Below are 14,232 nucleotides of genomic sequence, written 5' to 3' on the forward strand. Positions count from 1 at the left end.
TTTTGCTAAGTTTATTTTTCAGAAACTTAAAATCTCCAGATTGTCCTTATACCAGAAAAGTCCTGAAACTTAGATGTACCAGTCTCTCGCAGAACATCAACCAGTTGCATTCTCCTTCCTTTTCGACATGAAGAAGTTAGAATGGTCATTGCCTAAATATCCCTGAGGATTGAGAGAATGATCAAATGAGAAAGAGGAGTTTAGCAGAGATGTTAGGATTTAACAAATGATTAGGACTACTGAATCATCATACACATATTTCTTTTTAGTTTCTAAAAGGAAATAACCTGAAATTGTGGCGCTGTAACTCATACTATACTTTGAAATTTGCTATATAACTACTTGTTAAAGTGTACTTTAAAAGGTATCACTTTTCTGTGTGTATGTTATATTTCACAATGAAAAAAATGTTTTTAAAAAATATGTTTTTCAGGCGAACCACGGTGGCTCAACAGGCAGAGTTTTCACCTGCCATGCCGGAGACCTGGGTTTGAGTCCTGGTGCCTGCTCATGCAAAAAAAATTATAATAATACATTGTTCATCTAGATTGGAGTGCTTGAATGTTACCATTTTTGTCAGACTATACATATTGTTCGTTATTGTGCTTACTAAAAAATTGGAAAAATAAGTCTTAAATTATTGAAGCATATTATATTACTACTATTACATTATACTATATATTCTGGGTTCTTAATAATAGACTAAAATATTCACTGATCTCTGAATGACATGTTTATTTAATTATTGTAAAAGCAGAATAAATAATCTGGAGAAGAATTTTTCTCTCTTTAGGTGTCTATGAACTGACACACAATAACAAAACAGTATCTCTGAAGACTATAAATGCAGTGCAGCAAATGTCTCTATATCCAGAACTTATCGCCAGCGTTTTATATCAAGCAACTGGTAGCAATGTATGTGTTTTTCTTTTGATCTTACATTTTCTCACATATTTATGATTTCTCACATTATTTATTGTTATCCTGTTGTCTCTCTCTTTCTCTTTTTACATTTAGGAGATTATTGAGCCAGTGTATTTCTATATTGGCATTGTTTTTGGATTGCAAGGAATATATGTTACTGCCTTATTTGCTACAAGTTGGCTTATGAGTGGGACATGGCTAGCAGGAATGCTTACTGTTGCCTGGTTCGTTATTAACAGGTAAGAAAGATGTTTTTCATTGATTTTTACAATTTTTTTGTGGCTGTGGTCATTAGAGTTCTAAAAATGGATCCCCGTAATTCCACACCCTAGTCCCTAGAACCTGTGAAAATAGTAGATACCATTCCCCATTTATAAGACACAGTGTCTTCAAGGTAGGAAAATTATATAGTGAGCCTGATCTAATCACAAGAGTCCTTAAAAGCAGAAAGATATGTCCAGCTAGTGCAGAACGGGAGGTCAGAGAGATTCAAAACTTAAGAAGGTTTTGATGGCTGTATCTGGCATGAAGCTTAGAGAAGTGAATTTTTCCAATAACCACTGATCTTGTAAGAAGAGCAGAGCATGCAGATGAGAACCACAGACCCAGTTGATAACTTGATTTTAGCCCATTGAGACCTTGAGCAGAAAATCCAGCTATGCTGTGCTGGACTTTGTGAAATACTACATTTGTGTTGTTTTAAACCAATACATGGTTGTCATGGAACAACTGAAAAATAATACATCAGTTTTGTGTCTCTCTTTTTACAGATATAGAGATGTTGACATAAATGGATATGCCCCTTTCCTTATTTATTTAAAATTGATGACATCTTTCTTTTTCAAAAAAAGAGGAAGGCATTATATACATCACTATTAAGTTAACCACCATAGATCAGGTCTCTGTACTAATTTATGTCAGTGTGCTTTGAATTAATAAACCATTTCCCTTTAGAGAGCAAAGGTGAACAAAAAGAGAATAGGGGATGGTGTTTCTTGAAATGTAGGGCTGGTTTGAAACAAAATTTTCTTGGCATTGATCACTGTTATAAATTTATTTTTTGGAGACATTGTCCTTTCTCTCATAGTATGCCTCCTTAGCATTTAACATGATTAAAATTTTAAAAATCAATTATTTTTTCTGTTTTATATATATATTGTTTAGGCAATTGCCAGATGGAAAATATGCTTTCAAGTTATTGAGATTTAATATTAAGCGCTATATCTTTTACTGGACTTTGTGTATATTTAGAGTCACATGCCGGCAACAATTTGATATCAAGAATTTAAAAAAATCTTTAGAAGTTTTCAAATATAGCTATCTAGCTTTATAATTAGGTATACCCTTAAAAGCACAGGGATGGACTAGACTTTATTATAAGAGCAGTATATTTGCACTGTGGGAAATTGAGAACAGCAAAAAATAAAATAGTTATAGTCCCATTACACAGGGCTTACTTATTGCTTATACCTTATTGCATATTTTTTTAACATTTTTTTAATTGTGAAATTTAATATATATACAGAAAAGCAAAAGATTTCAAAGTGCATTGTAACAAGTAGTTGTAAAACAGATTTCAGAGTTTGGTGTGCGTTACAGTTCTAAAATTTTAGATTTTTCCTTTATCTACTCCAAGACACTGGAAACTGAAAGAAATACCAGTATAACGATTCAGTAGTTACACTCATTTGTTAAATCTATTTTCTGTATTATAACTTCTCTTCTCCTAGTCTTTAGGGGTGTTTGGGCTACGCTATCTCTAACTTTTTCATGTTGAAAAGGGCTGTTGATAATATGGGATGGAGGATGGAGCTAGTAAATGTTCTTGAAGGTGCTGGCCCTTCTGAGTTTCAGGGCTTATCTCACCTAGGAACCCATTTGTAGGTTGTAGGTTTCTGGAAAGTAATCTTAGTATGTGAAATTTTTGTAGAATCTCAGATAAAACCCTATGTGCTGGCAGGAATGAGAGGGCGACCGCAAATACCGACTTGAGGCAGCTTTGAATCAGCAGAGTAGACACCGTGGGCAAAGCTCATCTGCCAGAGTTGAAAAAATTTATGGACAAGAAATTATCATTGAAATTAAATGGTGGCAGACATGTCCAAGGAATATTGTAAGGATTTGATCCCTTTATGAATCTTGTGATTGAATGTGTGGAGATGGCAACTAGTGGACCACAGAACAATGTTGGAATGGTGGTAATGCGAGGAAAGAGTATGTTAGAAGCCTTGGAATGGGTATAAGTAATGGCTTTGTTCAGCAGAGAAATCAATTGCTTCCACATGTCCACTCCCCAAAAGGCCTTTTTTTACTGTGATAGAATAATTGGGTCATGTACATTCTTAATATTAAAGTTTTTGTTTAACTTTTAACATTGTTAAAAGTGCTTTCTCTAGTGCTTTGAATATAAAATAGTATATTGGCTTTTATTCTTATTATTCCTGACTTTTCCTGATGCTTGTAATTTGAAACTGATTTCAAGATTTTCTGTATTAAAATGGAAGACTCTTATTAAATATGAAAAAGAAAAACAAAAAACCAATGTGCTCTTTAGGGTTGACAGGAATGGTTTTGGTTGGGGTTTGGCAAACCCTGACAATTAACAATATCTAAGGTAGCATAAGAGTGGGCTCCAGAATAGCCTCTTGACTCTATTTGAACTCTTTTAGCCACTGATAACTTATTTTGTTTTCTCCCTTTTGGTCAAGAAGGCGATGTCAGTCCCACGGTGCCAGGGCCAGACTCTCCCTTGGAGTCATATCCCATTTTGCCAGGAAGACTTTCACCCCTGGATGTCCTGTCCTACCTTCTCTCTGAGCCCAGCTCTGCAAATTGAGCTCAGAGAGAGAGAGAGAGGCCACATCTGATCAACAACAGAGGGTTTCTGAAAGAAACTGTTAGGAATAACTAAAGGTATAGTTAGTTCTTCTGCTGTAGAAATAGGCTTCACAAGAGCAAGCCTCAAGATCAAGGGCTTAGCCTATTAACTTGGGAGTCACTGAAAACTGTTTCAGATTTCCCCAGTGGCAAAGCTGAATAATTGTGTATTTTTTCTCCTGTCTCTCAAAGGACTTTGCCAATACTTTTAAATGATCTGTTCAGCATATTCTGGGGTGTATCCAGTAGTACATTAAGCTATACAGAATTAGATGCCCTTATTCCCATTGTGGGCTACCATACAATCCTCTCAAATTTTTCCTTCTAGTTCCTCCAGAATATAGGCGGCTAGAAGGCTTAAATGTATTTTTATCATCACAGTCGACTTTTTTTCCTTTTTGTGTGTGTGAAAAATAACATATATACAAAAAGCCTATGCATTTCAAAGTGCAGCACCACAATTAGTTGTAGAACATATTTCAGAGTTTGACATGGGTCACAGTTCCACAGTTTTAGGTTCCTACTTCCAGCTGCTCTAAAATACTGGAGACTAAAAGAGTTATCAATTTAATAATACAGAATTCGTATTCATTTGTTAAATCCTATCTTCTCTGTATAACTCCAGCATCATCTTTGATCTTTCTATTCCTCTCTTTAAGGGTGTTTGGGCTATGGCCATTCTAAATTTTTGATATTGGAAGGGGTTATCACTAATATGGGGTAGGGAGATGGAATCATCTGATGTTCTGGAGAGGCTGGGCTAGATTTCAGGACCTAGCTTGACCAGGGACCCATCTGGAAGTTGTAGGACTCTAGTGCGTGGAACCCTTGTGGAATCTTATATATTGCCCTGTTCTTTAGGATTGACTGGAATGGTCCTAGTTGGGGGTTGACAGATTATGACAGGTAGCAAGGTCTAACTGAAGCTTGCGTAAGAGCAGCCTCCAGAGTAGCCTCTCTCCTCTATTTGAACTTTCTCTGCCACTGATACTTTATTAGTTACACTTCTTTCCCCCCTTTTGGTCAGGATAGAATTGTTGATCCCATGTTGCCAGGTCTGGATTCATCCCTGGGAGTCATTTCCCACGTCGCCAGGGAGACTTTCACCCCCGTAGTGGGGAGGGCAATGATTTCACTTACAGAGTTGGGCTTAGAGAGAGTGAGGCTGCATCTGAGGAACAAAAGAGGCCCTCCAAAAGTAACTCTTAGGCATACCTATAGGTAGTCTAAGCTTCTCCACTACCTTACTCACAAGAGTAAGCCTCATGATCGAGGGCATGGCCTATTGATTTGGGTGTCCCTAAAGTTTGACACAGTATCAGGAGAGTCCCTGATGGTAAGTTTTATAGTTCCATATTCTTTCTCCCATCACTCAGGGGACTTTATCCATACTTTTTGATTATCTGCTTAATATACTCTAGGGTGTACCCAGGCATTGCAAATCTATACAGGATTAAAGGACCTCTTTCTTATTCTGTGCTCCCTGTGATTCAGTTGTTCAAATGAGCTATACAGATAGGTTGAGTTAGATTATGTACTACAGAAAATTTCCATTCCTGACCAAATAAACTTTTCTTCCATTGGTCTCAAACAGTACATGTGGTTCTAAAATATAGACACTGTCTTCCTTACCCCAACCTGTTCGGCTTTGTCCATATCTCTTAAATATCAGGTTATATGTATACAACACCCTCCCATAATCCAGAGATAATCACCACTCCAGACTTAATGGTCTGCTCTAAAAGCTTAAAATCTGGGCCCCTGTTTTCTTATAAGCATTTTCTAAAGGTAATCATACCATTCTTGTTCTTTTGTTTCTGGCTTATTCTGTCTCTCCAAATGTCCCACATGTTCATTCACATCATTGCATGCCTCATGACTTTGTTCTTTTTTGTAGCAGCACAACCTTTGTTCATAAGTGTACACTATCATCTGCCAATCTACTTCTCCGTCAGTGTATCCTTCAGCCACCTGCATTCATTGGGCATTATGTATAGGGCCCAAAGTCCACCTTTCTTTTCTTCACTCATCTGTCTATACCCTGGATAAAGGGAGCATCAACCAGGAGGTTTTCACAGTTATACGGCACAGCTATATAGTTATACTCTCATTTTCAAGAATCAAGGTTATTGGAATACACTTCTACAGTTTCAGGTCCTTCCCTCTCGCTGCTCCAAATACACCACAAACTCAGAAGGGTTATCTATATAATGCATAAGAATAACATCCAGGATAACCTCTAAACTCTGTTTGAAATCTCTTCGCTGCTGAAACTTTGTCTAATTTTTCTTTTCCCTCTTATGTTCCCTCTCAATCTCATAACTTCAGGTCCCATCTCATCCCAGGGAGTCAGGTCCCACATTGTCAGGGAGATTTACACCCCTAGGAGTCAGTCATGTCCCATGTGGGGGGTGGGCAGTGAGTTCACCTGCCAAGTTGGCTTAGAGAGAGAGGCCACAGCTGAGCAACAAAAGAGGTTCTCTAGGGGTGACTCTTAGGCATAATTTTAAATAGGCTTAGCTTCTCCTTTGCAGGAATAAGTTTCATAGGGGCGAGCCCCAAGATCGAGGGCTCAACCTATTGAATTGGTTGTCCCCACTGCTTGTGAGAATATCAGATATTTTCCAGAGGGGAAGTTTAATATTTCCTCCTTTCTCCCTAGTCCCCCAAGGAGACTTTGCAAATACTGTTTTGTTTTGTTTTTTCTTTTTTTTTTACATGGGCAGGCACCGGGAATCGAACCTGGGTCCTTGGGCATGGCAGGCAAGCCCTCTTACCTGCTGAGCCACTGTGGCCCACCCTGCAAATACTGTTTTATTGTCTGTCTACAATACTCTGGAATATATCAGGGCATCACACTAACCTGTACAAACCAACAAGTTCTTAACGCTCTATTCAAGAATCCATGTAATTATGGTGTTCTAATAAACTGACCAAACAAGTTAAATTAGATAATATATTACCCAAAATATAAATTTTGCAACAAATAAACATCTCTTCCTTTGTTCTCATACAGAAGTCAAAGTTTTAAAATAGTCAATACTGTCAAGTTTCATTCACCTAGTTACATACTTCACAACTTCATTCATTTTTGCAGTCTGTCAGTAGTCCATTCATGTATACACCATAATTCCCCCTTCTGTTCCTTATTCATTGTACCTTTAGGCCCCCTCCATCTGTTGCGAATCGTGAACAGTGCTTGTGAACAGTGCCACCGTAAACCATAGTGTACAAATGTCCATTCCTGTCCCCACTCTCAGTTCTTCCAGATATATACTTAGCAATGAGGTTGCAGAATCATATTGCAATTCCACCCCTAGCCTTCTGTGGAACTACCATACTGCCTTCCAGATGGCCTGCACCTCTTAGCTTCCCTACTAACAGTGAATAGGTACATCTCTTTTTCCACACTTTCTCCATCACTTTTTTTTCTTTATTTTTAACAGTTTTATTTGCATATCATACAGTCCATCCTAAGTAAAAAAAATTAGTGGTTCCTGGTATAATCAGATAGCTATGCCTTCACCACCACAGTCTGTGTGAAGACATTTCCTTTTCTTCTGCAAAGAATCCCATACCCCTCCCTCATATTTCCCAGTTATTGACATTTAATTTTGGCATATTGTCTTTGTTACATTCAGTGAAAGCATATTACAGTGTTGCTGTTGGCTATAGACCCTAGCTTGCATTGATTGTATTTTTTTTCTTCTATACCATCCCATTTTCAACTCCTTGCAATATTGACATTCATTTGTTCTCCCTCATGCAGAAGCATTCATGTATTTGTACATTTAATCACCATTATTGTCTACTCTAGGCAGTCCTAAGATATGTTATCTCAGTATCCTCTGTCTTTCCTTCTGTATTATCCATGCCTCCAGCCCTTCTCCCTCCAAGTCACATTCAGTTGCATTCAGTTTACTTATTGTGCAACCATCAGATTTTCTTTCAGGGCACACATGGAAACTACATCTGTCATACGGCACTTAAGTTGAAAATTCGAAGCCTTTAGCTTATCCCGTTCCCTCGTAACTATATCCAGTGTATCTAAAACAACCAGCAACAAAATTATACCTCTTAATTCCAGAAAACTTCATTAAGGCATCAAAAAGATTCTTATCCAGAGCCTTGCCTTGTATAAATGTACAATTAACAGAATCAAATGATGATATTTTGCGTATCTCTATTGCAGCTCACCCCATGAACTGTCAGCGACATCTTAATTAGTTGAAACAGATTTAATGCCTTTGAGTCTAAATACAGTTGAAAACCACTTGTAAAAACCCATTTTAAATTCTGTTTCTCAAGAACCACTCCCAGTTCCAAGCTGTATTAGTCAGGGTTCTCTAGAGAAACATAATCAATAGAATATACCTGTAAATATGAGATTTATAATGGTGTCTCCTGCAAGCATGGGAATGCAAGAGTCCAGAGTTAGTAGGGCAGGCTGTGAAGCTCGCAGCTGGCTTGCTGGCTGAAGAAGCAATGAAAAGTCTTTCTTTTAACTTAAAAGCCATCAACTGAATTGGATTATCTTTTTGACAAGAGACATGCCCGTAGTTGATCATAGGTATAATCAGCCACAGCTGCAGTCAGCTGACTGATGATTTAATAAACCAGCCTTCTGGTTTATCAAGCAGCCATGAAATATCCTTGCCGCAACAGTTAGGCCAGTGCTTGCCTGACCAGACAACTATCACCACCTGGCCAATGTGACACCAAAACCTAACCATTACATTGTGCTACCATCAGATAGTATCATCCTATCCATTTCCGCATCCTTACAATCAGTCCTATTGCACATTTTGTACTCCATCGGCACCAAATGCCCAATCTCTACCCTCTGTCTCTTGATAGCCTGTGTTCTTAACTGTCAGTATTCATTCATTAACGTTAATTCACATTAGTCAGACCATTGGTTTTTGTCCTTTTGTCTTTAGCTAATTTCACTCAGAGTAGTGTCCTCAGGGTTCTTCCACATAGTTACATGCTTCATGACTTTATTTTTTCTTACAGCTGCATACTATTCCATCGTATATATATACCACAGCTTGTTTAGCTACTTGTTTGTTGATAGGGTGTGAGATTTGGGTCCTTTTTCATTTTTGTAGATATGGACATTCACTTCTCCAAACACTTTCTATTGAAGAGGCTTCTCTGTCCCAGTTGTGTTGACTTGACTGCCTTATCAAAGATCAGTTGTCCATAGATGAGAGAGCGTATTTCTCAATACTCAGTTCGATTCTATCTTTGTGCCAGTGCCATGCTGTTTTGACCACTGTACCCTTGTGTCATGGTCAAGTTCATGTGTCAACTTGGCCAAGATTTTTATTTTTTTATTTTATTTTATCATAATTGGAAAATTGGTGACAAAGAGGTCTGGGGAAGAGGTATGTAGATAGACTTCTGAGTGGGCTAAAAACATGAGGATATTTATGTCCCATGTGAATGTGCACCAGAGGGTGACTTCAGCAGAGAAAATTTTTATAATGAAGTGGATAAGATGAACTGTTCTGTGGATACCAGTCAGCCTCTTTCCCCAGCAACTCCTGTCATTGCCCAATGGACTCATGTACAAAGTCGCCATGGTGGTAGGGATGGAGATTATGCATGGGCTCAGCAACATGGACTTCCATTCACCAAGGGTGACCTGGCTACAGTCACTACCAACAGCAGAGACCCAGACTCAGCTCCAGATATGGCACCATTCTGCAAGATGACCACCCAGCTCCATGGTGGCAGGTTGATTACATTGGACTACTCCCTTCATGGAAAGGGCAGTGATTTGTTCTAACTGGAATAGACACATACTCTGGATATGGCTTTGCTTTCCCTGCACGCAGTGCTTCTGCCAGAACTACCATCTGTGGACTTACAGAATGCCTTATCCATCGTCATGGTATTCCACACAGCATTGCTTCTGATCAAGAAACACACTTCACAGCAAATGAAATATGGAAATGGGCACATGCTCATGGAATTCTCTGATCTTACCATGTTCCCCATCATCCAGAGGCAGCTGGATTGATAGAATGGTGAAATGGACTTTTTTTTTTTTTTTTATTAATTAAAAAAAGAATTAACAAAACAATTAGAAATCATTTCAATGTACATGTACAATCAGTAATTCTTAATAACATCACATAGTTGCATATTCATCATTTCTTAGTACATTTGCATCGATTTAGAAAAAGAAATAAAAAGACAACAGAATAAGAATTAAAACAATAATAGAAAGAAAAAAAAACAAAAAAAACAAAAACAAAAAACCTATACCTCACATGCAGCTTCATTCAGTGTTTTAACATAATTGCATTACAATTGGGTAGTATTGTGCTGTCCATGAAATGGACTTTTGAAAACTCAATTACGGTGCCAACTAGGTGGCAGTATCTTAAAGGGCTGGGGTAATGTTCTCCAGGAAGCTGTGTATGCTCTGAATCAGCATCCACTGTATGGTGCTGTTTCTCCCATAGCCAGGATCCGTGGGTCCAGAAACCAAGGGGTGGAAATGGGAGTGGCACCACTCACTATTACCCCTAGTGATCCAATTGGAAAGCTTTTGCTTCCTGTCCCTTCAACCTTAGGCTCTGCTAGTCTTCAGGTTTTAGTTCTAAAACAGGGTCGGGGCAGGGGGGAGATATGCTTTCCCCAAGAGAAACAACAATGATTCCATTGAATTGGAATCTAAGACTGCCATCTGGTCACTTTGGCCTACTCATGCCTCTGGATCAACAAGCCAAGAAGGGGATTACGTTACTGGCTGGGGTGATTGATCCTGACTATCAGGGGAAATAGGACTGCAACTACACAATAGAAGTAAAGAAGAGTTTTCCTGGAATATAAGAGATCCCCTAGAGTGTCTTTTAGTACTACCATGCCCTGTGATTAAAATCAAAGTAAAACTGCAACAGCCCAACCCAGACAGGACTACCAATGGCTCTGAAACTTTAGGAATGAAGTTTGGGTCACCCCACCAGGCAGAGAACCACAGCCAGCTGAAGTGCTTACTGAGGGTAATGGGAACATGGAATGGGTAGTGGAAGAAAGTAGTGATAAATATGAACTACGACCACATGCTCAGTTACAGAAATAAGGACTGTAATGCTATTTTGTTCATATTATAGTATTTAAGTATAAGATATCAAGTTTAAGAATGAATATTACCCAAGAACTTGTACCCTATTCTGAGGAGATTTAACGTGTTTTCATTTGTATGCAGGACAGTTGAGTATTGTTAGGCGTGGAAAAAAATGAGTCTGTTATTGTTTTCTCTTTAGAGATTAAATATGGTTTAAGGTGATTTGTATAACTGCCAAGTTGACAAGGAGTGGACTGTCATGGTCAGGTTTATGTGTCAACTTGGCTAGGTGGTGGTACCCATTTGTCTCGTTGGCCAAGTACTGGCCTGTCTTGCTGTGAGGACATTTCCTGAAATTAAGTCATGATCATATTGGCTGCATCTGCAATTGATTGCATTTGTAATCAGCCAAGGGGAGTGTCTTCTGCAATAAGTGACACTTAATTTAATCATTGGAAGCCTTTTAAGGAAGATTCAGAAGAGACAAGCTCTCTTCCTGCTTCGGCCAGTGAGCCTCTCCTGTGGAGTTTGTCCAGACCCTCCATCAGAATCGTCAGCTTCACAGCCTGCCCTACGGCTTCTGGACTCTATGATCTCACAGTTACATGAGACAGTTTTATACATTTTATATCTATCAGGTATTTCCTGATCATTGTTTCTCTAGAGAACCCTAGCTAATACACACATTGGGGTGGCCTCTCTGTTAACCACAGCAGAAATGTAGTCACAGAAATTCCTAAAGAGAAGAAGGACCCTGCAGTGGGCAGAATGGGTGATATGGGAGGTGGCATGTTATAAGTCCTAGAATAGTGCTCTATCATAATTAATGTGCGGTTATGGGAAGCTCAAGGCAGTGTTTCTCACCAATAACTTAAAAAAGTCATTTGAAGAAAATGACAGTAGAAAAGGCTGGCTGATGTAAAAAAAATTAACTATAACCATCAGTTACTCATTTCAGTTGATACTATATAATGGTTTACTGCTGTCACTGTCCATTCCTACAGATAATTTATTTTGTAGTTTTGAATAAAAAATAATTTGTACATTCCTGATACTGGGTACAAGAGTCATGTACTAATGTATTGCTTTCAACCTAAATCACTGGTATTTTTACTGATTCTGTTAAAATCAGGATTTTAATCCTTGCCATCACTTAGTGAGAAGTTAGGAAACAGCCTTTCTAAGGAGAGTAAGAATAATTGGGTACGAAGTAGAGAAATATCCAATTATGTGGCATCCTTTGTGTAATAAAAGTTTCTTTAAAGTTAAAAAAATGTATTCCTGTATTTGTGATTCTGGGAATTCTCAGAGGTCTTAAGATACATCCCTTGAAGAACTACTGAATGTTAATTCTGGATTTTAAAAAATTAAACATTAACCTGCTAATTGAAAAGATTATTAAACTGAATATCAGAAGATGTACGCTAATTCATTTTTTTCCACCTACAAGATGTATAACTTTGATTAGGTGACATCCCTTCTCTGTTCTTTATATTCCTGAATTCCTAATGTAACGGGAGATAAGAACTTTGGATCTTCCAAGCCTGCTAATTATGTGCAACTGGAGCAAACTGTGTTCTAGAGATTTGCCTTATTGTTAAGAGCATGGGAAATGGAGGATGAAGTTAATTGTACTCTCTGTAGCAAGCTGTGTGCTTTAGCATGAGGCTGTGTCTTTGCAGAGTAGGGGTACCTTTTTCAAAGTCTCACAGAGGCCCATCTGTTCACCAAGTATTGCACAAGAGCAACGAGTCTTCTGGGGGAGAAGGAATGAGGGGGAAGGAAAGAGACTCACTGTATCATTTTGCTGAAAGATGATTTGTAGGCAAATGGTGTTTCTGTCTATGCCTACCTCACAGAATTGTTATGAAGATATATGTGAAAGTTCTTTGAAAAGTGTAGCCTTACATAAATATAATGTCTTGCTATTTTGCTGTTCATCTGTGGTTTATTTTAGGGTAGATACAACAAGAATCGAGTACTCCATTCCTTTAAGAGAAAACTGGGCTCTACCATATTTGGCATGTCAAATTGCCGCACTTACAGGCTATTTAAAAAGCAACGTAAATACTTATGCAGAGGTAAGATACAAATCCTTTTTATGAATCATAGTTAATTCATATGTATTGCAAATGTGGTACATCATTTTAAAGCTATTCGTATTAGGAGTTAAGTTATATTGCCTGAAGCCTAGTTACTACTTAGAAATGATATAGAAAAGTAGCCTTATTGTAACACTGTTATTCAGTAATTCAACAACAAATTATTTTTAGGAGAAGAGAGATGTTATATTGTTATAATGCATTCACCTGAAAAATACCCGAAGTGTATTTTATTTTGAAAATTAATCTGTCTCACCATTATTTTACCACTTGAACATTGATACGTTTATTCATCATAATTTTTGCAAATATTAATGAAGGTATACAGTGACTACAAATGAGAGCAGTGCTAGGTTTTATAGTAACCCTGCATATTCTGTGTAAAATCCTTTTGGCAGTCAGATGAAGCCTATAGACTGTCTTAGAATAATGATTTTCAAAAAAATTTTTTTTACTTATTAAACATACCAATACAAACACCTGTGATCATTCCATTCTACATACATAATCAGTAACTCAGAATATCATCACATAGTTGTGTATTAATCATCATGATCATTTCTTAGGACATTTGCATCAATTCAGAAAAAGAAACAAAAAGAAAACAGAAAAAAATTCATGCATACCATACCCCTTACCCCTCCCTTTCATTGATCACTAGCATTTCAGTCTACTAAATTTATTTTAACATTTTTCCCCCTATTATTTATTTATTTTTAATCCATATGTTTTATTCATCTGTTGATAAGGTAGATAAAAGGAGCATCAGACACAAGGTTTTCACAGTCATACAGTCACACTGCGAATCTCTCAGCCATTGTTTATTTTGTCTCATTTCACTCTTCCCCCTTTTGGTTGAGAAGGTTTTCTCAGGCCCTTGATGCTGGGTCCCAGCTCATTCTAGGACTTCTGTCCCACATTGCCAGGAAGGTCCACACCCCTGGGAGTCATGTCCCACGTAGAGAGAGGGAGGGCAGAGAGTTTGCTTGTCGTGTTGGCTGAGAGAGAGAGGCCACATCTGAGCAACAAAAGATGTTCTCTTGGGGGTGACTCTTAGGCTTAACCTGTTCTTTGTGGGGTTAAGTTTCATATGACCAGACCCCAAGATTGAGGGCTCAGCCTATTGCTTTGGTTGTCCCCAGTGCTTGTGAGAATATCAAGAATACTCCCTTTGGGAAAGTTGGATTTTCCCCCTTTCTCACCATTCCCCCAAGGGGACTTTGCAGATACTTTTTTAGAATAATGATT

General features: G+C 38.0%; 1 protein-coding gene and 1 pseudogene across 7 annotated transcripts in view; both read left to right on the top strand.

Annotated features, from left to right (window-relative positions):
- The window catches only part of DPY19L4 (dpy-19 like 4), a 127,644-nt gene that overhangs the window by 25,587 nt on the left and 87,825 nt on the right, over window positions 1-14,232 (top strand). For all 7 annotated transcript variants that reach the window (XM_077167234.1, XM_077167240.1, XM_077167237.1 and 4 more), the window contains exons 5-7: window positions 794-915; window positions 1,018-1,163; window positions 12,840-12,963. In XM_077167234.1, coding sequence (XP_077023349.1) covers window positions 794-915; window positions 1,018-1,163; window positions 12,840-12,963 — 392 coding nt within the window. The remainder of the gene's footprint in view (window positions 1-793; window positions 916-1,017; window positions 1,164-12,839; window positions 12,964-14,232) is intronic.
- On the top strand, window positions 1,170-9,845 carry LOC143688860 (small nuclear ribonucleoprotein G pseudogene; annotated as a pseudogene).

Source organism: Tamandua tetradactyla, chromosome 6, assembly GCF_023851605.1.
Source record: "Tamandua tetradactyla isolate mTamTet1 chromosome 6, mTamTet1.pri, whole genome shotgun sequence".
In the NCBI taxonomy this organism is placed as follows: Eukaryota; Metazoa; Chordata; class Mammalia; order Pilosa; family Myrmecophagidae; genus Tamandua; species Tamandua tetradactyla.